Source organism: Hippopotamus amphibius, chromosome 4 (assembly GCF_030028045.1).
Source record: "Hippopotamus amphibius kiboko isolate mHipAmp2 chromosome 4, mHipAmp2.hap2, whole genome shotgun sequence".
NCBI classification, from domain to species: Eukaryota; Metazoa; Chordata; class Mammalia; order Artiodactyla; family Hippopotamidae; genus Hippopotamus; species Hippopotamus amphibius.
The window spans coordinates 151,406,348-151,429,782 of NC_080189.1; the positions used below are offsets into that span (position 1 = coordinate 151,406,348).

At 55.2% G+C, this 23,435-nt stretch overlaps 1 protein-coding gene across 1 annotated transcript in view; it reads right to left on the bottom strand.

The window, feature by feature from the left end:
• SPTB (spectrin beta, erythrocytic) overlaps positions 1–23,435 on the bottom strand; it is a 62,259-nt gene that overhangs the window by 18,250 nt on the left and 20,574 nt on the right. Inside the window, exons 9-26 of the mRNA XM_057733717.1 lie at positions 22,356–22,473; positions 21,549–21,707; positions 20,327–20,629; positions 19,493–19,643; positions 18,050–18,920; positions 16,852–16,989; positions 12,144–12,900; positions 11,470–11,672; positions 11,283–11,373; positions 9,898–10,044; positions 8,274–8,537; positions 7,705–7,911; positions 7,183–7,272; positions 4,506–4,784; positions 3,820–3,950; positions 2,702–2,906; positions 2,053–2,427; positions 435–679 (exon numbers count right to left, since the gene is read on the bottom strand). Of these exons, the coding sequence (XP_057589700.1) occupies positions 435–679; positions 2,053–2,427; positions 2,702–2,906; positions 3,820–3,950; positions 4,506–4,784; positions 7,183–7,272; positions 7,705–7,911; positions 8,274–8,537; positions 9,898–10,044; positions 11,283–11,373; positions 11,470–11,672; positions 12,144–12,900; positions 16,852–16,989; positions 18,050–18,920; positions 19,493–19,643; positions 20,327–20,629; positions 21,549–21,707; positions 22,356–22,473 (4,734 nt within the window). The remainder of the gene's footprint in view (positions 1–434; positions 680–2,052; positions 2,428–2,701; positions 2,907–3,819; positions 3,951–4,505; positions 4,785–7,182; positions 7,273–7,704; positions 7,912–8,273; positions 8,538–9,897; positions 10,045–11,282; positions 11,374–11,469; positions 11,673–12,143; positions 12,901–16,851; positions 16,990–18,049; positions 18,921–19,492; positions 19,644–20,326; positions 20,630–21,548; positions 21,708–22,355; positions 22,474–23,435) is intronic.

Consider the following 23,435-nt stretch of genomic DNA (forward strand, 5'->3'; position numbering starts at 1 on the left):
TAGAGAGCTCTGATCCTGGCCGACTGCCCCCACTTCTCACGGGCAATGAGCTCCTTTCCTGAGTCTTAGGGAAATGGCCCCCCTATGCCCGTGTTGGGGGAAGAGTGACCACTCTGGACCCTCCCAGCTTTGGATAACAAACTGCTTATTTTCACTGACAACCATGGCCACTGCCCCCACTGGAGAATCCGAATGACAGGTGTCTTTCTTGCCACTCTCAGGATTCCCTTTACTCTGGAATAGTCAGTCCTCCCAGTAGCACTTGACACATTCAGATTCTGCCTGCACCCAGCCTCAGGAGCCCCTTGGGGATTCTTGTGCACCATAGTCCAGGACGTCCATGCAGGGTAGACCCTCAGAGCAGCGCCCTGGTCTGCCAGCCTCTGGGACGAAGTGGCCCAGGAGTGGGGCTGCCTTGAGGACACTGCCCTCACCTGGGCTTCTCCTGGGCCTCGATCTGCCGGATGATGCTCTCCATCCAGGAGAGGAGGTCTCGGACCATGCTGAAGAAGCGGAATTTGTCCGCCGTGTCCACCAGCTGGGTGCGGCGCCCGGCACAGGCATCGAGCAGCGCCTGCCACGCGGCAGACACCTCCTGCTCCTTGTTCTGGATGATGTCTGCCTTCTCCCCAGCGTATGCTGTTTGCAGGCGGGTGGCCACGTCCTGGAACTGCTGCACCTGTTGGGGCAAAACTGGACATTGTTCCCCAGGCGGACATGTCTCAGGCCTGGGATGCACGAGGCATCTTCCTCCTCCTGGTCTCCATCCCAAGGACAGTGCTGGAGGCAGGCTCTTCAGCTCCCATCCACTGGGTGCTGGAGAGAAGGCTCCTTGCTTTGGCACCTCTGTTGACCAAAGCATCCCTTGGACTCTAATGAGGATTTGGGAGTGAGAGAGGCTCTGTGCCCTTTGCTGTATGATTGTGAGAGTAATTATGTACCAGACACTGCTCTAAATACTTCTTATTACTTTCTTCATCTTTACAACAAACCCATCATACAGGTACCATTATTATCCCTGTTTTTGAGATGAGGAAACGGAGGCACACGGCAGCTAAGTGACTGGCTGGAGGCCACTCACGCTCGGGGAGGGCACGGCTGGGATTGGAGGCGTGCTCTCGACGCCCCGTTCCTAACCATTCTGCGTGGTGCCAGCCCCCGTCTGAGGCCAGCCTCCGGGCAGTGACGCCTCATTCCTGACACCTCGGTGGGGCTATGCCTGCCTCAGGGACTCTGGCACCTCCAAAGCACCTCCAGCTGGAGGACAAGCGTTTAGGCGGTCCCCCTTCGTGGTGAGCCAGGGGCCCAACCTACGTTGGGGTTCTTTCCCGAAACCCCGCTGGGTTGGTGCAGGGTTGCACAGCCAGCCCAGCGCTCTCTGCTCCACCGGAAGCCGGGGGAGCCCCCACCGCTGAGCCCTTGCCCTCACCCTTTCCATCACGCTAAACTCTGCAGGACCCTATGGCCCTGTGGAGGTGCACCGCGTGATGGAGGGAGGGAGTCTAAGCTGATCTTGGGCCCCCCTCCACTCCCACGTGGAAAGGCGGAACAGCCCAGTGGCTAAGGGTGCAGAGTCTACAGCTAGACTGCTGGGATCTGAATCCTGGCTCCACTGCTTTGCTGTATGTTTCTGGGCAACTTAGTTACTCTTGCCTTGCTTTCCTCATCTAGAAAAGGCAGATAACATTATTCCCTTCCTCAGCGAGTCGTTGAGGATTCAGTTGCCTCATATATTGCTTAGAGCAGTACCTGGTGCTAGAAAAGTGCCACATGTATGTTCACTAATGATACTATAACGCTTTGACAACCAAAGAAATTGCATTTTAAGGTATCTTTGCACTGGGTTTTGGAAAAGTTTCAGTTTAAAGAACTAGCTCTGAAGCTAAAGAACGTCTGAAAGCCTCTGCTTCCTGTCTGGAGCTGTTGTTCCCTAAGGAGGTGCCTGTTCCAGAGGTTTCCCTTCCAGAAGCCAGGAGAGGACCTGACACTGCGGAGCCCCAGGGAAGGCAGTCATGGGGAAGGCACGGAGGGACAGCCAGGGACAAGAGGTACCTGCACGCCCAGCAGGTGGAGCTCCCGCTCGAAGGCCGTGTGCACGCGGTGGAAGGACTCGGCGGTGCTGGCGTCCAGCCCCACATCCTCGGGCAGTTCGCGGTGCTTCTCGTCGATGAGGCTCAGGATCTCAGTCCCGGTGTAGAAGTAGCGGTGTAGGTCATAGGAGGCGGCCAGCAGCTGCATGCGCGTGTCGATGAGCTCCAGCAGGTCCGCCCACATCTCGTTCAGCCCGTCCTTCCACTCGGCGATGGTGGCCGCTTCTGCGTGGCCCGCGTCGATGAGCCGCTCAATGATGGCATTCACGGTGTCCACCCGCTCCTGCCCAATCGCCCCGGTCTCCCGGGCAAAGTCCCGGAACTTGTCCCGGAGCAGCTGGACGGGGATAGGCAGAAACGCGGTTATCAGTTATCAGGGCTCAGGCGTGTGGTGCTGTCATCACGCTGGCTGCCGACTCCCCCAGCAGCACTTGCCACCACCTGAAGCCGGGCTCCCACACCTTCCCCAGGGTGCCTGAGCTCACACTGGGGGAGCCCACATCTCTGCGACACTTTGCACCTGGCAGGTCTGTGTGTGTGTGTCTGGAATGACAGCTCCTAGGTCTACTGCATTAGAGGCAGACAAGCAAGTGGTGGCCCTGGGTACTCACAGTCACGTGGTCAAAGTCTTGCCCCATTTCTGGGGAGGAGGCCACCAGCTCCTTCTCTGAGATCCACTGCTCCAAGTCATCCACCTCCCTCCTCAGCTGGAACAGGTGGTACATGTTCTCCAACTTCCGTCTGCGCTCCTCCGCCATGTCCTTCAACCCCGCATACTGCTTGTCCACCTGCCCCTGAAGTCTGATGATCTGTTCGCTAGAATTCAGAACAAGAAAGCCCTCAGAGACGGCGACAGAGAACCCAGGGCAGCCAGCTCAGAGGAGCCCGCCTGCTCCTGCCCAGCCCCGAGGCACAGACGGGTAGAGGAGCACGGCTTTGGAGAAATGACTTTTGACGGGGAAGAGTTGGGGAGAGAAGGAACCATCCCTTAGACCATGATGCTTCAGGGGGTGATGAAATGTGTCCCCCTAGAGGGGGTGCCTCCCGCCCCTGCCCTTGACTCTGGGAAGCTCAGACAGTGAAAACGGAGAACTCCTCCGCTATCCTTCCAAGGAGGCTGAGGGGCGGGCTGCCTGAGCCCAGCTCCACCAGCAGCAGACCCTGCTCAGCTCTTCAGGGAGGGATGTGCAGTCCCAGTAGCTAAATCCTTGGGGCTCCTTGGGAGACACTGAGGTGGCTGCTTTGGGTGCCCTAAAGGCGACTGAGGACAGGGCCAAGACTGGGGGCAGCCTGAGGTGTCTGGCCCAGTGGGGCCCACACAACTGAACGGGTTAGACGGGTATACAGTGATTTTGCTGAGACACTGTGAGATCCTGAGGTAGCTTCTGGACCACAAAAAGGAAAAGTAAAGTTAGACTATGCTCAAAGATGCGGAAGACGAACTCTTCAAAAGACTGGAGCTCTCCGTGCACCAAGGGGGTAGTTTTGCTATTCTATTTTCTAACCTCTTTGCAAACCAGCCCTCGGTCAGCCCTGTTTGAAGTTACACCAAACCACAACATAAAAGGGAACTGGGCCAATCAGCAGTCCAGAAGGCAGTTTTCTCAAACCCATAGTTTTTGGGAAAACTGTTCCTGTTTTCCTCCTTGGACCTGAAGGGATCCTGGTTGATGGGGCCTTTGGCCTGATGCCCTGGATCCGGCCAAGTCACCCCAGGAGGCACACGCACCCCTCGGGGTGGCCTGCAGACAGCAGGCTCTGGGCCCGGCCGGCCAGCTGCTTGATGTTCTTCCCGTAATCCTCCACTGTGCGCTGCTGTCGCAAGTGCCTCTTCAGCATCACGATGGCACTCTCTTCATCCTAGAAGGCGGCGGGCGGTCAGGGCACGGGCTCACCTGGCCCAGGTTACAGCCTAGCTCCCGGAGGTGCCCGAGATGGGGGAGGGACAGGCTCACGGGACACCCACAGGAGAACTGCGCGCGGTCCCCCCGCTATACCTGTTGCCTAGCAATGTCCACACTCTACCTTCCATGCGATGCCCTCCATTCTTATCTGACATCCACCCTTCCAGGCCCACATCCAGCCTCTGTCCCCATGAAAACTTCCCGTGTCACCCCAGCCTTTAGACCCCCTCACCTCACCCCTCCGCCCCACCCCGCCAGCAGCTCATCAGCACAGAATCCATGGCACAAAAAAGGTGAAGAACCCTTGGGTTAGAGCAAACCTAACTGGCAAACAGGGCCCCTGGCTGCAGTACGTGCGCCGTATGTTCTTGAGAGGAAGGAGGGCACCTCGTATACCCTGCTCCTGCCCTCACTCACCTGGCCTTACAGCTTCCCCACTGGTTGCCCACCTCCTCCAGCTCTTCCCCTTGGTCGGTCTTGGCACCCAGCCCGGCACCCTGCCCGAGCTGACCTGGGGGGTCTCGTCGGAGAAGACGTAGAACTCCTGCTCGCTGATCCAGGCCTCGGCCTCGCCGGCGTCCAGGTAGTACTGCTGCGCCTCACTGGCGTCCCGCAGGCGCTGCAGCCGCCCAGCCGCCGCCTCCCGCAGCGTGTCCCACGAGCCCTGCAGGTGCCCCAGGCGCCCCTCGATGTCCTGGCAGTCGATCTCGGCCGCAGCCACCAGCTGCTGCCCTCTGTGCAGCACGTCCTCCACCCGCGGCGTGTGGCCCACAATCTCGTTCTGCAGCGTCTGCGGCCAGAGGGGAAGGGCTCAGGGTCTGGTCTTCCCACCATGCAGGGCAGCCCAGGGTCGCACCCTGGCACCTCTCGCCCCAAACCACTCACCACTGTGCCCTGACTTCATTCATTCGACACATAGTTATTGAGTTATTTCTGATGTATCAGGCCCTGTTCCGGGTTCTAGGGACAATATGGGAACATGAGAAACAAAAACCCCTGCCCTCAGAAAGCTTACACTCTAGAAGAGGAAACGGTAAGCGTGTAAATAAATGAATGACTGTAGATAACAGGTGCTACGCGGAGCAGACACCGAGGAGGTGAGGACTGTCTTCCGAGGCGTGGTGGTGGCCACTGTACTTGGGGAAGTCAGGAAGGGTTCTCTATGCAGATAGCATCTGAGTGAGACAAGGATGATGAGAAGAAGGCAGCCGCACACAGACCTTGGGGGTGAGTGTTGCCAGCAGGAGGGAAGAGTGAGTGCTAAGTAAGTCCCGTGGTGGAAGCAAGCCCGGACGGTCCAAAGGGCCAGGCAAGCTAGAATACTGTGAAGGAGGGAAAGTGATGAGAGGAGGTTCAGGGGGAGGCGGGGGCCAGACCAGGCAGGACGGCGGTTCTTAACTCTGGTTGCGTACGGAATCATCGGGGAAAACAGACTCAGCCAGGGCCCCGTCCCCAGAGATCCCTGTTAACGGGTCTGAGGCGGGACCCGGGATTCCCACGTCTAAAAGCTTCCCCCAGGTGATTCTAATGAACAGCCAGAGTGGAGAACCCCTCGTGTGGCACCTCGCAGGTTCTGCTCTAGTCGCAGGGACAGCCATTAGAGCAGTGGTTCTCAAAGTGGGGTTCCAGGCCGGCAGCACCAGCATCACCTAGGACCTCGGCAGAAAAGCAAATTATCAGGCTCTGTTCCCAGAGTCTGATGCAGTGGATCTAGGGTGGAGCCTAGTCAGCTGTGTTTTAACAAGCCCTCGGGGTGAGTCCGACGCACACGGACCACTGCAGTAGGAGAAATGATAAAATGGGATTTCGGCTTTAGCGAGGCTAGCCTAAAAGAGTCTTCACTGAGGCAGGCACGGTCTCCCAAGAGATTATCCTTCCCTTCTTGTCAAGGGGAACCCCACCCATATTTGTCTTGCCCTTCTGAAATAGCAACCTTCAGCCAGGGGAGCTGAAAATCATTTGGCAAGAACCCTTACTGAAGCTCAGTGCTGAGCACTGGGAGGCCGAGAGCTGGCTCATCGTATAGTTGAGGCAACGGCGGTCCTGAGCACACTGTCTTCTACCAGTCATCCCCTCCTCTAACTGGAGGTTGTCGTGTGAGCGGAACCCCCACCTCCACCACCTTCTAGCTCAGGTCCCTACATGTTGCTACTAGGGCCTCTGTGACTTGATCATGCCAACTGGAAGCAAAGGGCTCGAGGGAGCGTTCAAGAAACCTCTTTGAATATAATTCACTCAGGCCCTTGCAGAGTTGCTGGGTTCTGTGAGCAGATGTTGGCTGCTGCTATTTGGGAGGAAGAACGTACTGTCTGCCATGACCTTCCCTCCTCAAGGAGCTGCAGTACCGACGGGCACTTCGGGACACACTGCTCTTCCTGGGGATAAGTTCCCAGATTCTCCTTGCTCGAGGCTGCCCCCACTTCCTGAGCCAGAGAACAGCCCAGGCAGGAAGGACTCTCTGCCCAAGAGCAGGGGTACGGCCAGCCCCTGGCTAGACCATGACCCCATGCCACTGGCCTTCCTGGAGGACGCAGGCTTGCCCCCGCAGCCCTGACACAGCGGAAGTGCATCTGCTTGCTTCCAGGATTCTGACCAGGGCCGCAGAAGTTCCCCATCAGGCCTAAGAAAACAGAACAGCCAGTGGATGTTTGCTCCAGTGGCTCAGAGTCCAAGTTTACAGCTTCTTCATGGGGTTGGAGCCCCACCAGTATCCTCATGTGTCCAGAGAACACAGGGGCCTACTTACCCTGAGGACACTCAATAGGCCAAGCTTAGTCCTGGAGGAGGGACAAGGCAGTGATGGGAGACACACCAAGAGCTAGAAGCCTCTTCTCAGGGAGGCCACAGAATACAGACGCTGTAAAGCACAGGAAAGCCCAGGCCAGGGCCTCCGGGTCCCGCACTCACCTGTGCCCTGGGGTCTGAATGGCCCCAAATTCCAGGGCACCTGGACCTCCCTCTCCCCATTCACCTCCGCCCCACTCTGTGGTCCTCCCAGAACACTCTCTGCTATCACCAAAGCTGCTCCTTCTGCTATGAGAATACAAACACAGACTGGGGACCCTGGAGCTGTCAACAAGAACAATAATCTGTAGTCTGCTGCTGAGGGCCTTGTGCAGGTCAGAGCAGGGTCTTCCTCCCTGGGGCGGGGCAGGGGCAGGTGGGACTCACGAGGTGGCAGGACTCACCTGGTTCTTCTTCGTGAACAGCTGCACAGTTTGCAGGTTAGTGCCATAGTCAGTCGACTGAGCCAGAGGCAGCCTCTCCTCCACCCAGAGCTACAGAGACCGGAAGGCGGGGACAGCTGGTGACAATCACGGCCACCCTTTCCCCATCACTCACGGTGGGCCAGACAGAGCTCTGTCTCTCTGGTTCTTCCCGACACCCCGTTAGGTTTTTGTAAAATGGGGGCATTTTGATATTTTGAACTGAGGTTCCAAATAAATTGCTCCTGGTCACTTGGGGGGGAAGGCAATGTAGCTGGATCTCAAACCCAAGTCTGTCTGGCCCCAAAGTCCATGAGCAAGCTACCACTCAGAAGGCACTGGCTTACTCTTATGTTTCGTGTAATCATCACAACCACCCTGTGAGACCAGGTGGTGAGATGACCCGATGTCTGTTGCTAAGAGCTGCCCTGGGCAGCGGCCAGCTCTCCCGACGCCAGCTGCCGGCTCAGCCGCCAGGTGAGGGGGCAGCTGCGGCCCACTCACCGTCTCATCCTCTAAGTCCCGGCTGATCTGCAGCTTGGCTCTGGATGATTCCAGCTGCTTCCTCCTCCTCCCTAAGGGCTCCAGAAGGTCCAGGAACCGCTTCTCGATGCTCACGTCTTCATCCCCCGCCTCCTCTTCCAGCGAGGGCATCTGGGCAAACAGCTCCTCCAGCTCCTCCTTCCGCACATTCACTTGGTCCTCCACGCGCTGGGACAGCAGGGGACAGGGTCGGCACCGCCCCTCGTCCACTCCATCATCCACATCCCACCCACACTCAAAGGCCTGGCTTGAGCTCAGCCTCCCCCAGGAAGTCTCCTTGGATTGCCCCCACCTCATTTTTCGCCCCTCTGAGCACCTGTCCTATACTTCTCACGCACGCTTTTCTTTCCCCGTCCAGATCCCTCCCCGTCGTGCCCACTGCAAAAGGGCAGGAGCTGGGCTATGAACCAGGAGACATGATAAAAGCCAGTCCAGCTAAGGGGATAGGAGGGCACTCCCTTTCGGGTTGCAGATTTGTTTCCAAGGCCCCCTCTGTTCCAACACCCCCAGTCTACAACCCGCTCACTTGCCTTCAGCTTAGCCAGCATCCTGTTGACGCTGGTCAGGTCCTTGCCCAGGTCGTCTGACCGCAGCTGGTCCTCCATGGCCTTGATCCACTTATTGAGGTCAGCATGGGTCTGCGAGCGCAGGTCGGAGCTCCTGGCGGCTGAGAGGTGCTGGGCCGTCTCCTGTGTGGTGGCCTGAAGCTCATCCCAGAGCCGGTGCAAGGCTTCCAGCTTCTGGGATACCTGGGCCACAAACTGGGGCTTCTCCTCCATCAGCTGCATTCCTTCCTGTGTGGGGAAGGAGGAGGGTCCACCCTCTGACCTTGGAAAGTGACCCCGGAGCCTTGCTTCAGATGGTTGCAAAGGGCTCACGGAGGGGAGGTCCGTGAGACAAAGGATCTGCCTAGAACTCGGGTGAGGCTCGGCTGAAAGACTCTGCACCCCCAGAGTTATTTGCAGTAGAAGGTGGGACAGGGAGAGCACGTTTGGGGCATATACTACAGGGAGACTGTGGTATAGGAGTTGCAGACAAGAACCAGCTAGTACTAAAAAAAAATTTTTAATTAGAAAAAAAAAGATTCAAGATCTATCCAGGTACAACCACCATGGAAACCTCCCTGTGAGTTCCACCTTTTTTTTTTTTTTTTGGCCACGCTGCACAGCTTGCAGGATCTTAGTTCCTCCACTAAGACTGCACCCGGGCCCTCAGCAGAGAAAGCACAGAGTCCTAACCCCTGGACAGCCGGGGCAGTCCCTTCACCCTCTCTTAATTGTCTTCCCAGAAGCCGTGCACTGACCTTCGGCGATATCTTTTAGCTGCTGAGTTTGTCTTCTCTGGTTTTCACCTACATAAATGTATCTTTTTCAGAAAGTTACAGTCTGAGATGATTTGGGTCTAGGAATATACACTTGCTAATAATAGTCAGTATTTATGGAGTGCCTAATAATTGCCAAGTAATAGTCTAAGTGCTTTCATGCTCACAACTGCCTCAGATAGGTAATGCTATTATCCTCATTTTACAGATGAAGAAACTGAGGCACAGGGAGGCTGAGGAGGCGGACAGCCTGGCTTGGAGCTCCCTTAACCACCGTGCGCACAGCCTCGCGTGGTCCCTGGGCCTGCTTTTCCCGGACAGCCACAACAGGGAGGGGCCGAGACCTAACTCCAGCCATGTTTTGACTCGGGCCCCTGGGCAAGCTTGTTACAGAGGGGAGCCTTGGTGTGAGGGACCATTTCCTGGTGGCTCTGTCCATCCAAACCGTGAGGGTCAGTCGTCCCTGGCCCACTCTGCTTATCTCACATACTCCCCTGCCCTGGGGCAGGACAGCGCAGGGCCCTGGCGAGGATGACGGCAGGCACACAGAGAGGACTGCTGTGCTGGCGCTGGAGGCCGAGGCTCTAACTCTGTGTCCTCCGTGTCCTGGACTGTCCCCAGACTCAGGTGACACAGAGGAGGCACCCGTTCTGACCAGGCTTAACAAGACGGGATGTATCAGGACCTCTGAAGGTTTAACTGCTATTTGGAGAAGTTTCTCATGCCCAGGTTCCACACTGTCCAGCGAGCTGCGGGCCAGTGTCCACGCCCCGCGTGAAGCCCTGCTCAGGGAAGCATCCCGAGCAGGGAGCCCGACCGCTCGCTCTACTCACCGCATCGATGTTCTCTAGCCACCCCTGGTGGGACGCCAGCTCTGCCATGAACGCCTGGTGCTTCAGCCATTTGTTGTGAAGGTTTCGAGCTTCATCATAGGAGACATCCTGAGATGTCAGCAGCCTGTTATTGAGCCAGAGAGTGAGCTGTGGGCAGAAAGAGTGGGTTCAGTGGTCCCCAAGTGTCCTTCTTTGGCCAGGGGCTCAGGGCAGGACCTGCTGCTCACCTCTGGCTGTGAAAGAAGGCCAAGGGGAGGAAGTACGAACACAGCAGAGTACTCCCCTTCAACCCTGGATCCCTAACTCAGCACAGGAAGCTTAACTTGCACTGTCTCAGGGCTAAAATACAGGCACTGTTGTATCTTCCCCCCTGGAGTCTGTGTGGTATCACACCAGGTATACCTACACGTCCCTCCACATTTCCAGGACCGAGGACAGGGCCTGGCCTACTGCCGGAACTCAACAAGTGTTTGCTGAATGGATGGATAAATCTACCCTTTGGCAGTACAGAGAGAAATTATTAATAAACACGGAGAAAATGTTCTCTGAGGAAGAAGCCAAGGGCAGATCCTATAATTAACAATGAAGGAGAAACTGTGATGAGCCTCTGATGTTTCCAACCACCAGAGCAAGCCTGGTTTGCATCAAGGGCAGAGGCGGGTGAAGATAAAGTCATCTGGATTGAGAGGAAAGGGGTGTGAGGATGGAAGCAAGAAAGAAGTCGGGGAAAGCCCTATTCCACATGGAAGTCCTGTTCAAGGAAGGACCCAGCAGTGCAGGCTCAAGACCTTCCTGTACAGCTCACCCCAGGCTGAGCGAGGACCCTCTGAGTCAGCAGTTCTCCAACCAGAAGGCTTGGTGAGAATGCCGCTCTCTCTCACCACCTAGGTTCTGATTCATCTGGGCCCAAGTGCGGCCCAGGAGTCTGTATTCAACCAGAGCCAAGACTGGCTCCATAATTTTCAGGGCCTGATACGAAATGGAAATGTTCAGAATTATCAAGCATTTCAAGATGGCAACGGCACAGCATTAAACCAAATGTGGGGCCCTTGTAGGCACGGGGCCCCCTATGAAAACACAGGTCACATGACATTCAGGCCGACCCTGACCAGGGCCCTGGGTGACTAATGCAGATAGTCCTCAGGCCACTTTTTTGAGAAACCTTGCCCTGGACTTGACAAATTAGAAGATACCTTTACAGATTTGAAAGAAAAAAACAATTGTGGAACCAAAGCTCCTAGAGGATGTGGACTTAAGCTGTCAAGTGCCCAGAGCTCCCCACTCGTGGACTCCGGACTCCTGAGTTAGAAAAGACTCTCCACCTCCAGGGCACTCTGCTTCTGGAAGGAATCTCCTGCAAATGGCCAGCCTGGCTGCAGCCTCACCTCCTGGCAGTTCTGCAGGAAGTTCTGGAGCTCCAGGTTGTCTCTCAGAAGGACTGAGGCCTCCTGGGCCTTCTCGTCATTCTTCTTGTGCCTGGAAGGGAAGCCGGAACCACAGTCACAACGGTGCTGAGCACAGCACCGTCACCCTCCCCGGCTCCGGCCCCGTGACCCCAGGGGTGGAGGGTACCTGTCCTCAATCAGCTGCACCTTCTCCTTGATCTTGTCTGAGTAGAGGTTTCCCTCAGCTACCAGCTTGTTTCCAGAGTCCACAGGACTCAAAACCTTATCCCGGTTGTTCTCCATAGACACCAAAAATTCCTCAAACTTCCGGATCCCGGCCTCTGCAGCTTCTAGGGAGTCTGGGGGCTCCAAGTGAGCCAGAGTATATTCCTGTTGAAGCAAGTGCCCAGACAAGGCATGAAACAAGCTGAGGAGGCGGGGAGGGCACCTGCCAGGCAGGAACCATGAGCAGCCACGCAGGTAACAGCATGAACGGCACCCCCTGGAGTTGTGCAAGGAAGATGCTCCCTGGGTCTTGTTCCCCACCCCCACTCAGGGGCACCTGATGAACAGGGGGCCTAAAGCCACAGGGAAGGGTAACCACCCAGGGAAAAATCCACTTCTCTAGCCTCTAACAGGCCCGAGAAGAAGACACAGTTTGGGACACGGGGTGGAAAAGGCACGATACGGAACAAAGAGGACTCTCCCCCGGACTGACGGCTAGAGAGAGTCCAAGAAAAGCATCATTTGGTCCCTGAGCCAAAATGTGGTCCCTAGCACTTTGCAGACTCACAGCTTACGAATTCCCTGTTGCCCCGAAACGCCCCCTTGGTCCCCCGACCCTGAATGCTGCTTCCCTACCTGGTTGCTGAGGATGGCTTCAGCCTGCTTGACATCTTTCTGGAACTCCTGGAAGCCGAGGCACTGGGTGAGGACGTGGCCGCGGCTCTCCCACATCCGGTGCAGGGCGTCCCAGCCCTTATCCAGGCCGTCTAGCCGCTGGCCCAGGAGCAGGTACTCCGGGTCCGTCTGGTCACGGATCACCTTCTCCCCGGACGCCTTGACCTGTTGGTAGCTCGCCTGGTGCCTGTCAATGTCGTCCTCAATGGCCGCGTGCTGCTGCAGGAGCTGCTCGGCCTCCGGGAGGGACTCGGGCATGTCCTTGGAGGCCACATCTTTCTGGGCTGTGGACAGCCAGGTCTGGAAGGCATCCAGGTCCTGCAGGAAGGCCTGCAGCTGGCTGGCTTCCCCCAGTGAGGCCTCCTGACTCTTCAGGGCTTGCTGCAGGGCCTGCCACTGCTCCTCCATGTATGCCTGCCGCTGGCCAATGTCCTCCTTCTGCTCAGGGTGTGACTCCATCAGCTGCTGTGACTCCCGCTCCAGGGAACCCACGCGGGCCTGGATGGCGGCCACGTCACGCTCCAGCCCCGACAACTTGCGCTGGATGGCGATGATGCCGGACAGGTCCCGGCCCAGTTCCTTCGTGGACTCTACAACCTTTGTCTTGTCCATGATCCACTTGCTGGTCTCCTCGCAGTCCACGCAGTAGTTGTGCACCCGGAGGGCAGAGTCCACTGCCTCCCGACGTTCCAACACCATGGTCTGGAATTCCTGCCACCTGCCGAGGGAGACGGGGGACACAGAGACATCCTCTTGCTTAACTCTTCCCACAGGGTGTCCCTTCCAGATTTCCCACCAGCGCCTCTCCTGATAGACCCTGCACGCTGAAAAAAGTCATCTGTCCAACAAACTGTGATGGGTAAAATCTGTTTATCCAATTTGACCCAAGACAACACAACTGCCAACCAGAGCTCTCCATCAGCAGGAGGTGAGCTGTGATGTTATTCCAACCATCAGTAAAGGAACATGATTCTCTGTATGTAAGCTCTACGTGTAGTTGAATTTCAGTAAACACACAATTCCCCCAGATTTTTAAAAATACAAGCATACCTCATTATACTGTGCTTTGCTCCACTGTGCTTCACAGATATTACAGGGGTTTTTCTTTGTTTTTATTTTTGTTTTTTACAAATTGAAGGTCGGTAGCAACCCTTTGTTGAAAAGTCTGTCGGAGGCATTTTTCCAACAACATTTGCTCACTTCATGTCTCTGTACCACATTTTGGTAATTACTGCAATATTTGAAACCTTTTCATGACTATATTTGTATGGTGATTTGTGGGCAGGGATCTTTGATGTTACTATTGCAAAAAGGCTGACTCATTTAAGGCTCAGGTGATGGGTAGCATTTCTTTAGTGATAAAGTATTTTTATTTTTATTTATTTATTTATTTATTTATTTTTTATTTTTTGGCACACGGGCTTTAGTTGCTCCGTGGCATGTGGGATCTTCCTGGAGCTAGGATCGAACCCGTGACCTCTGCATTGGCAGGCAGATTCTTAACCACTGTGCCACCGAGGAAGCCCCAAGTATTTTTAAATTAAGGTATGAACATTGTTTTTCTAGGCATAATGCTGTAGCACACTTAATAGACTACAGTATACAGTAAACAACTTTTATGTGCACTGGGAACCCCCCAAATCTGTGTGACTCACTTTATTTTGATATTCGCTTTAGTGGGGTGGTCTGCAACTGAACCCACAATATCTCCGAGGTACGCCTGTATTGGAAATAATCAGAACCCCTCCGTCATCAACCTCAAGAATGCTTTAGGACATACGGTCCCAGCTGCTCCAGAGGAACCACACAAATGCCTAAGACCAAGTCCCAAGTGCCCAGGGCCTAAGAAAAGCCACCATGGCTCTAAAAGGAAAGAGTCCTAGTGAAGAGAAGGAAAAGGAAGAGGAAAAGGAAGAGGAAGGGGCAAGGAGAAGCTGGGATTATAATGAAAACATCACCTTAACCTTCATGTGCAGTCTGGAATGAAACTGGGGAGAGTGCAAAGGCCGGGCAGATGTCCTGGGGCTGGGCTGCGGCCCACAGTAAGCCTCTTCTGAACAGCTGCCCATTAGCCTGGGCCCAGACCACCAGGGACACCTGCTGCGGACCCGGGTTTACTCAGCCTGCGTCACTGTAATCGAGAAGCCCACGAGAGTATGCTGAACCCGCACTGGCTAATTGAGCCCCCCGCTCTTGAATACCCACGTCGTATAGTCATGATGTTAGCCTCTGGGAGGATACAGTCATAGCCAGATGTTGCTCCACAGAGTGTACGACTTAGAAATTAAGACAAACTCACCAAAAAATGACAGTATAAAGTACTACGTCCATAGCGCAAACCAGGCAGAGAGGGCTAAGGGAGCTGCGAGGAGCGAGAGGGGTGATAACAGCAGCCTCATGGCGGTCACCTCAGCTCTATTTCAATGAACAAACCTCCAATGCCTCCACAGGAGTGATCTATTTAAGGATGGGACCCTGAGTATCCCACTCATCTTTGTAGTCCCAGGGGGATGGAAGTGGCGGGATGAGGCAGATGGACTGGGTAGAGCGCATTGCGGGCATTCCCAGGGTGACCACAGCCTCTCGTCTGGGGGCGGGAGACAGGTCTGCAAACACAAGTGGGAGATGTGCTGGGAAGGACTGGGAATTCCAAGAGAAAGAGGAGAAAGAGCCCAGAGGAATGATCGGGAATTCCAGGAAAGGGAGGAAGGAGAGCCCAGACGTGACGTCCCTGAGCTCTGGGGAGTTCTGTGCCTGGTCCACAGATGCTGCGGAGGCTGGACGTCAAGGGCGTGGAGCTGAAGAGTTCCTCCAAGGTGGGCTGAAACCAGTGTGAAAGGACAGCGAGGTGCTCCAGGGCTGTGAGGCCTCCTGGTTCCATCCAGCAGCCACAGGAGAGGGTCTGGTGATGTCTCTGGGCAAGAGGCGCCCTGGTGATTTTCCAGGCTTTTCCTGGTATGCCCTCACTGCAGCCACCAGGCAGAGGCCACACAGGGGACAGGGTGAGATTTCGGTCTAGTCTGCCTCCCAAACCCACCTTCCCCTCCATGGCACTATCTCCAAAAGGGAGGATGTTGACAGAGCTGCTCTAGGCAGCACAGACCAGGCCGTGTCAGGAGCCCAGGTTTGCTCCTGGGCCCAAGATTATTAAGAAAATGGTCAACTAGAGTGCGTACAGTGGGAGGTAATCACACATTCGGTAAGTGCTTGAATGACTCATATGTGCTGAGCCTGGCAGAAGATACTTCAGTTTTGTCCCCACTTATTCACTGAGCATTTATCACTCAACTATCACGTGCCTGTGTCAGGCACTGTTCTTGGCTTGGCGGATATAGCAGTGAACAAAGCAAAGGGCTCTCATTTGAACGGGCAGAGGCAAATAAGTATCTCCTCCATCAGGTGGTGACAAGTACAATGGAGAAAAGAAAGCAAGATGACGGGATTGAGGCAGAGGAGCTGGATGGGAAGGAGGTAGTGATACTGTGAATGGGGTGGTCAGGGTGGGCTGCTCCAAGAAGCTGGCATGCGAGCTGAGAGCTGAGTAACGTAAGGGAATAAGCAGCTGGACATCCGGGAACAGGATATTCCAAACGGAGGGAACCTCGGACAATAAAATGCTTGGTGCTCAGAGCACAGTGGACAATACAGAGTCTACAGTCTAGTAGAAAAGTTCTTCAGGATGAAAGTACTTGTAATACAAGGTAGAATGTGAAGCTCTAAACCAGTCAAGGGAGGGAAAGATACTTTTTCATCCTGGAAACTGGGAAGGAGAGGAACCTGGACTGGTTTAAAAATGAGCATGATTTAGACGATGTATTGATAGTTGGAGAAGGACACTCTGTGGAGAGAGCAGCAGCGACATGGAGACAAGATTGCAGGCGGAAGTGAAGAATGATAGTTGTCTTTAAAAACATTTGAAGAGCTGGCACGTGGAAGAAGAATCAGAACAAGTCTTCCCTAACCCCACCTCCCAGATTGCCTCAGGCACAAGTGTGGGGAAAGGGACGGGGTAGTGGGCAGGCAGTGCACACCTGCCACTGTGCGTGCAGGACCCAGGGCAACAAACGGGACACAGGCATGTGCTCTGTCCTCAGAGACCCTCAAGGAACTCATGGCAATTACACCCTGTACTGAAAGCTGCCCCTCTCCAAGGCTCCTTAGGGCCTGTTTTTTGTTCTGGCCACGAAGCGTGCTCAAAGCTTCCTGCTAATTCTCCTCTTCATTCAAGCCAGTCTCATTACCAATGCTACACTTTGGCGCAAGAAGGAGCTTTCTTTTATGGACAGTACTTAAGAGCTCTCAGAAAGCAATTTTCCCTGCCTCAGAACGTCCGGGGAAATGCAGCATGAGTACCATATGGCCTGATTCTAACTGTGGACGCACTCAGGACGTCCCCTCCATCACTCGGCACACGGCCGCCCCAGGCACAGCATCCGCAGCTCTGTGAACATGTCTCTCTTCCTCCCTAGGCTGGTCACCACCCAGGTCCCTCTTCCTTGTTGCCACAGCTCCAGTGTCAGGAGGAGACTGTGGCAGATCGAGGCAGGAGCTCTGAGGGTACGAACCTGGCAGTGCACCACAGGCATCCTGACTTCTGGGCCACATCCCCAGGGCTGTGTCAGGTGCTGAGAAAAGAAGCCCCCAGCCCCGAGCCCTCCCCACACCCCACCTGGTGTTCAGGTGGTCCTGGTACTTCTTCACTTCCCCACTGCGTGGGTGGCTACTCTCTACCAGGTTGTTGGCAGCAAGGTTCACGCCATCAATCTGAGCCATCAAGGTCTTCATCTCCTGGTCCAGGATGTCAAACCTGATGTAGACAGAGAAAATGACGATTGCTCAGCCAGCAGTGGCTAATCTCCAGAACGTGTAGCTCTTACTTTCTCCTTCCGGCTTCTAAACACACTGACCAGGTAAGAGGGGAGAAAGGAGAAAGGTGTGCTGACACACTCTATTTTCTGGTTCATGGGTCCAGTTTCATGGTTTAGCATTTCCTGGATCAGGCTAGGGGAGAGCTCATTACTTACATAAGTTACTGGCTCAACAGAGAGGTGTATGGGAAAATGAGGCGTGGGAGGTGTTCACCACCACAGAGACCACCTGCCATGCCTCCACTGTCCCAGCTGCTGCTCATGGACCCCAATTCCACTGCCTTGACACCTTGACCTGAAGGACACCTCCCCAGCCAGGTGCTCCGTCCCTGAGTAGGAGAAGGCAGAGCTGCCGAGGGGAGGGGCACTGTGTGGTTATGAAAGCTGACCCTTCTGAGATAAGAGCCCAGGTCCCTCCAGCAAAAGCGTGGGACCCCCTTGGCATGATCAAGGAGTGACCTCTTTTCCTCAGCTCCTTGGATTCTGTACTCAGGATGCTGGGATGCCACACAGACTGGGGGCATGCCTTCCCACGCTGGAGCATGGATGGAATCTGGAAATGAGAGTGTCCTTGCAGACTGGTAGTTTACAAACTGGTCTCTGTGGCCCCTTGGGGTTCTGTGGTTTAGGAACTGCCACAGAAAGCCAGAGCTCGTGGGGTCCAGCCTCTCGCCTCTCCCTTCACCACATCCGCTCCTTTCCACTGTTATATGTCAGGGGTTCCACATACCATTCATTTGAACAAAGCCTGCTATAGCTGAAAAGTCATTGAACACCTAGACTAGAAAGAGCCCCTTTGTTTTATTTTGAGGAAGGCCCAGGGGGTGAAGTGCCCAAAGCCACAGAGCCAGATTAGAACTTGTGACTCTCAGTGCCTGGCCTCTGTGATAAAGGGCATCCTGCAGCCTCTCAAAGCAACCCTTGCTGAGCTGGGGGCTGTTCCGGCACTAGGAGTACAGACTGTGTAGGGGAAAGTGAGAGAGGAGGGCTGGCCCTGACCTGTGCTGCACGACCTCCAGGTCCTCCAGTGTGTCTGGGATGTCCATCTGGGCCAGCCACTTCTCCTTCTCGCCCATCCACAGCTCACAGGCATCCGTTTCCCCAAACACCGTGTACAGGTCCAGGGCCTCCTGCAGCCTCTGCTGGCGCACATCCGCTTGGGCCACCACCAGCTGGTAGAGATCCCTGAGGGCCTGCAGCCGGTTGGTCACATCTGGGGAATCCCGAAACTCTTGGGGGAAGCCCTGGGCCTGCTGCTCCAGATGCTCCATGACCCTGTGGGTCTCCTCCAGCTCCTCCAGGAAGTCTTTGTGCTTTTTCCCCAGGGCCCGTGTGGCCCCTTCATCCTGCCCCACATCTTCTCCTGAGAGCAGCCGGTGGGCATCTTGTAGCCAGGCCTTCAGGTCGTCCGCATCACCCTGGAACTGGAAGAAGTTCTCAGCATCCTGGAGGTTCTTCTTGCGAAAGGCAGCCAGCTCCTTCAGCTGGTTCCACTGGGCAGACACCTCCTTGATCCGGGCCTCGATCTGCGGGTGCCCAAACTGCTTGCGTGTGACCATGCCCTCAGCCTCCTGGAAGATCTGGTCCAGGTGGGCGTCCAGCCCACGCAACTCATCCTCAAAGGCCTTGTGCTTGCGCTGCAGGATGAGCACGCTGGTCAGGTCCTTGCCGTAGTCCAAGGAGGAGTAAATCTGCTCCTTCTCCTTGATCCAGCTCTCGGCCTCGTCCATCTCCCAGAAGAACTTCCAGAGCCGCTTGGACTGTTTCAGCTGGGCCTTGCGCCCAGCGGCTGTGTTGCTCAGCTCCTCAAAGCACTGCTCCAGGTGGCTGACACGGTCCTGGATGACCTGGGGGTCACAAGGCTGGTACCCTGGGAGGAATGGGAGAAGGGAGGACAAAAAGGGTAAGGGCTTCATCTCTGGGCAAGCTTCCGATCAGGTGCCTGGCTAGGACCTCGCCCTCTCGAATCTGCCATCTCACTGGGGCCTTGGGATTGGATGCAGGGAGTCCCGTCACTCAGGGGACAGGATTTTAATTAGTTCTTTATAATTAGTTCCCACTAAAACTTCAGGAATAAGAGAGGTTAAAAGTTGGGTCAACTCTCAGTAGAAGTGCACAATGTGAAATTATTTCTTAAAAGACCCGGGCACAAATTTCAAGATGATTCTTCAAAGCGGCAGATAAACCTAAATTGTCTGTGCTGTAACTTGAACTAGCAGAGAGAATGAAAGACAGAGGACGCCTCCTTGGTGCTTATAAACCTTTCTGGTTGTAGATGACCAAAGCAGTTGCCTGCTCTCTGGGGACTTTTGCTATCTCTCAAACTTCTTTCTTGCTCCATTAGTTGATGAAAGAGGCAGAATTCTACAGCTAGATTTATCCAAGCGGGGGTGCTGGAGTGCTGAGCCAGAGGCTTCAACAGAAAAACACCTGTGGCCTCACCTGGCCCCTCCGTGAACTGAAGGGTGGCTGTGGTGATGGCCTTCACTTTGTCCCCTTGGATGGCAATGTCAGCCTCCATCAACTTGTGTTTCTGTAGCAAGTCCTCGACCTCCAACAAGTGCTTCCCAAACTCGGCAGACAAGAGGTGAGCCTGGCAAAGAGGACAGACAGGGTAGAGGGAGCGAGGAGAGGTGAAGAGACCCACACGCTGGGAGAAGACCCCTCCAAAGGGAGCGTCCATGGCACTGGGACCAGGATGAGTCAGACGCAGCTGGAAAACAGCTGCTGCTCAGCGAGACAGATGCTACAGAGCAGGAGTTCCCACTGCGGGTGCCCTTTAGAATCATTCAGGGAGCACCTTTCAGGAGCGCGAGCCCTCCGCCCAGTCTCCTGCATGTGCCCCTGGCCTGGGGCCCAGGCAGGTGTATTTGTATAAAACGCCATGGTCAGTCTGCTGGGCCTCCTCAGCCGACAGCCACTGCCGCAGAGGGAGAGGAGACTCAGACGTCTTGGTGGCCCCGTGCCGGGAGGCCTGACTCCAGCCAGAGTCAAATCGTGATGACTCAGAGCCTGATTCCCAGGCTCCTGCTGGATGCCTGTCTCTTCTAGGCCCTGCAGGTTGGCACCCGTGCTACTGTGAACCCCCGATTTCTTGATCGCTGGCAATACAGCGGACCTGGGCTGGAGCCGTGTGAGCTGTGCTGCCTCCGCTTCTGCCCTCTGACTCAGGGACGCGGGGCCGGGAGGCGCCTGGGGAGGCACCCCCCAACTGCGGGGCGGGCACGGCAGCCCCAGGTGGACGCAGGGGCGGTGGGCGGGGGTGCCCGGGCCCACCTTGATCTCGTCCATCCAGTCGATGCTGTGCAGCATGTCCTGGAAGAGCGTCTGCAGGGCCAGCGTCTTCTCGAGCCGCTGGCGCCGGGCCTGCAGCAGCTCCTGCAGGTAGCTCCACAGGCGCAGGATGTTGTCCTTGCGGGCCGCGATGCGCTTCTGGTCGTGGTAATTCTCCCGCTCCAGCTCCTGGGCCAGGTCCTCCAGGGCCCTCACCCGCTCCTCGTAGGCGGCCGTGTCCGTCTCAATGGCCTCGTGCTTCTTCTTGGCGGCCTCCACAGCTGCCAGGTCGTACCCGAAGTTATCCTGTCCCCCAGGGAAGAGAACAGGCAGCTCAGTCAGGCTCTCCTCGGCTGGTCCCCAAATGCGGAGAAAGAGCGGGTCCCCACGGGACAATGGCTGGACGGGAAAGCCCTTTCCCAAGGAGTTACTGCTGCCATCTTTTTCAGCCTATCTTATCAGAGCCAAGTTCCAAAGACCACATGCCTCACGAGAACCTTTACAGGAAGCTCATGATTTCACTCACTGTGCCATCCCTGGGGCTACCACTGGGTGACTATTACTAACGGAGCTCTTTCACTGCCTGCTGGCACTCCCCACCCTGCCTTGAGCAGACCTACCCGGTTCTAGGCAGGAAGGGGCTTCTTACTTGGAAACCACGCAGCGGTACACAGATGGTTTACCCCCATGCTATCTGGGGTGTATGCACACTCTCCGGTTCTCTCGGAATGCTTGCCTTCCCCCTTCTGGATGGAATTTAATTTGATTCCAAGCTCCAAGTGGGAAGGAACAGGTGCTCTCATGGAGAGTCGGTCCTGGGGTCAATTTTCAGCTAGGGAAATGTGACACAGTCCCAGAAGCCAGAGCCCACGGGGCATGTCTGACACACACAAGGTGCACTGCTTTCATCACATCCCCGGAGGACCACTGACATATCGACTTGAACTCTGGCTCTAGGTGATGCCACTGGCTCACGTGAGACAACGTTTGGGCCCATTTTTGGATTGCGTGGCTCTTTCCTAAAAATGAGACTTTGTCACTCTGGGAGAATTCTTTTCCAGATGTGTCTTGATCCACACAATCACAGGCAGCAGGGCTGCAAGGCCTGTGAGAGGCTTATTCCGCTGCTGCCACCGCCGAGAGGCCAGTGTGGACTCCAGCCCCGCTGACGGCTGGGGGCTCTGGAGAGCTCCCTCTCTCCTGCCCCCAGCGTGGCCCCCGTTACCTGGGCCACAAGGCGCTGGTTTTCATTGAGCCACGTCTCTCTCATGGCGGCCTTTCGGTCAAAGCGCCGGGCCAGCTGCTCCAGCTTCTCCTGCCGGATGAGCTCCTCCCTGAGAGCCAGCTCCCGCCGGTACTCGGCCTCCTCCAGGCTCTCCCAGGCCTGTGAGAAGGGCAGAGGAGAGCTCTTGGGATTTGGGGGTGCTAGCTGTTTCATCAACACTGAGTGATTTTAGAAATCTAGACAGAGCCCAGATGAAAGCTCAGCGACAGCCTTTCGGCTTTCCTGTCTGAGCCGACCAAAGATTCGGGGAGCACTGGTCATGACCTCCCAGTTCCATCTTCCCCTAAACCTGCCTCAGACTCGTGGTCTAGTAGATGTTATTTGCCTCCGTGGGTGCTCAGTAAATTCCTATTGGCTAAATGGCCACCTCCACTCCCCTGGAACTTGCAGGTGGTGGTAGGCCTCCAAACCTCTGAAATGTCGTAAGGCATTTCCCTTCTATTATAAGGGGTTCATATTCTCAAAAAAAAAAAAACACACACCTCGAGGTTCTGTAGAGAATAGGCTATACAACTGGCTCTAAAAAATGGACCCTGGGTGTGTGAACAAGAGGCTGAACCGGTGGACAGTGGATAGAGTCTGACCTCTCAGGGCTAGGCTCAGATAGCACCCTCCACAGCCAGGTGTGTCATTAATAAGCCACAGAAAGCAACTTGATGTAACCCTGTCCCGGGACCACCCTCTGCACCCTTATTGGGAGGCGCTTGATGGACCCACTGGCAATACAAATGGGAAACGCCGCTGTACCCGGTTGATGTCGGACACCAGTTTTCCATCATGGGGCGTGTACACTTTCTGATTGTTGGCTCTCATCCGGGACTGGATGGTAAAAAGTAGGACTTCCAGATTCCCCTTCTCCTGAAATCTGTCGAGAAAACAGAGGTAGGGAGACAAGTGTGCAGATTCCCATAGCCAGGTTTGTTTGTTTGTTTGTTTGTTTGTTTGAATTTTCTGGCCGGCCACGTGGCATGTGGGTTCTTAGTTCCCTGACCAGGGATCAAACCCGCATCTCCTATGTTGGAGGTGCGGCGTCTCATCCACCGGACCGCCAGGGAAGTTCCAGCCAGTTGTCCTTTTTTAAGTGAGCGTGGAACCCTGGCATCTTAGAGCTGCGATAGCAAAGCACATTTCTCTTAAGAAAGTAAAGAGGAGCTACATAGGTTTACTTACCTGTTAAAACATCTATCAATCCATCATCCTCACCAACTGAGATCTAATAGGGATTGAGTCTTTGCCACATAAACCTGAGAAAACACAACCACTGCAGCTGTTTGTCATTTGCTTCCACGGGGGAAGGGCTAACTAGAGGGTTCTGGTCATTCCTGGAGGTATCAAGTTTTATCAGTTGATACAAACAAACTCTTCCCTGTTCTGAAAACACTGAAGGCTTCTGACTAGCTCTTTACTCAGTTTTTTACTGAATCAATTAAACCTTTGAGGCTGCATTATCCACGTAAGAACATGCTGCACCGAGAGTAGCTTTCACCTGAGTACTAAGGAGGCAGCTCTCCTGACAACTGTCCAAAAGTCCAGATGCTTCTGAGCAGGGAGGAAAGGCTGGGCTCCAGGAGGACGTTAGATGTAGGAGATGAGAACTGGCAGCAGGACGGATGTCTGGAACCCACGGTCCAGGCTCCAGGTAACTGGGTACTTTCCCATTTCTGCACGTAGCCAAGCATTTGGCTTCTTCTTCCACCTCCTCCACGCAGCAAAGATCAGCTGGTAAGCGAGGTCCCCACCTTGAGGCCAGCCTAAAACATCTGCCTGCTCACAGGCACTTCAGGAGGGCTGTGGCCTTGAGCACTGTCTACGCAGCCAGGAGATACC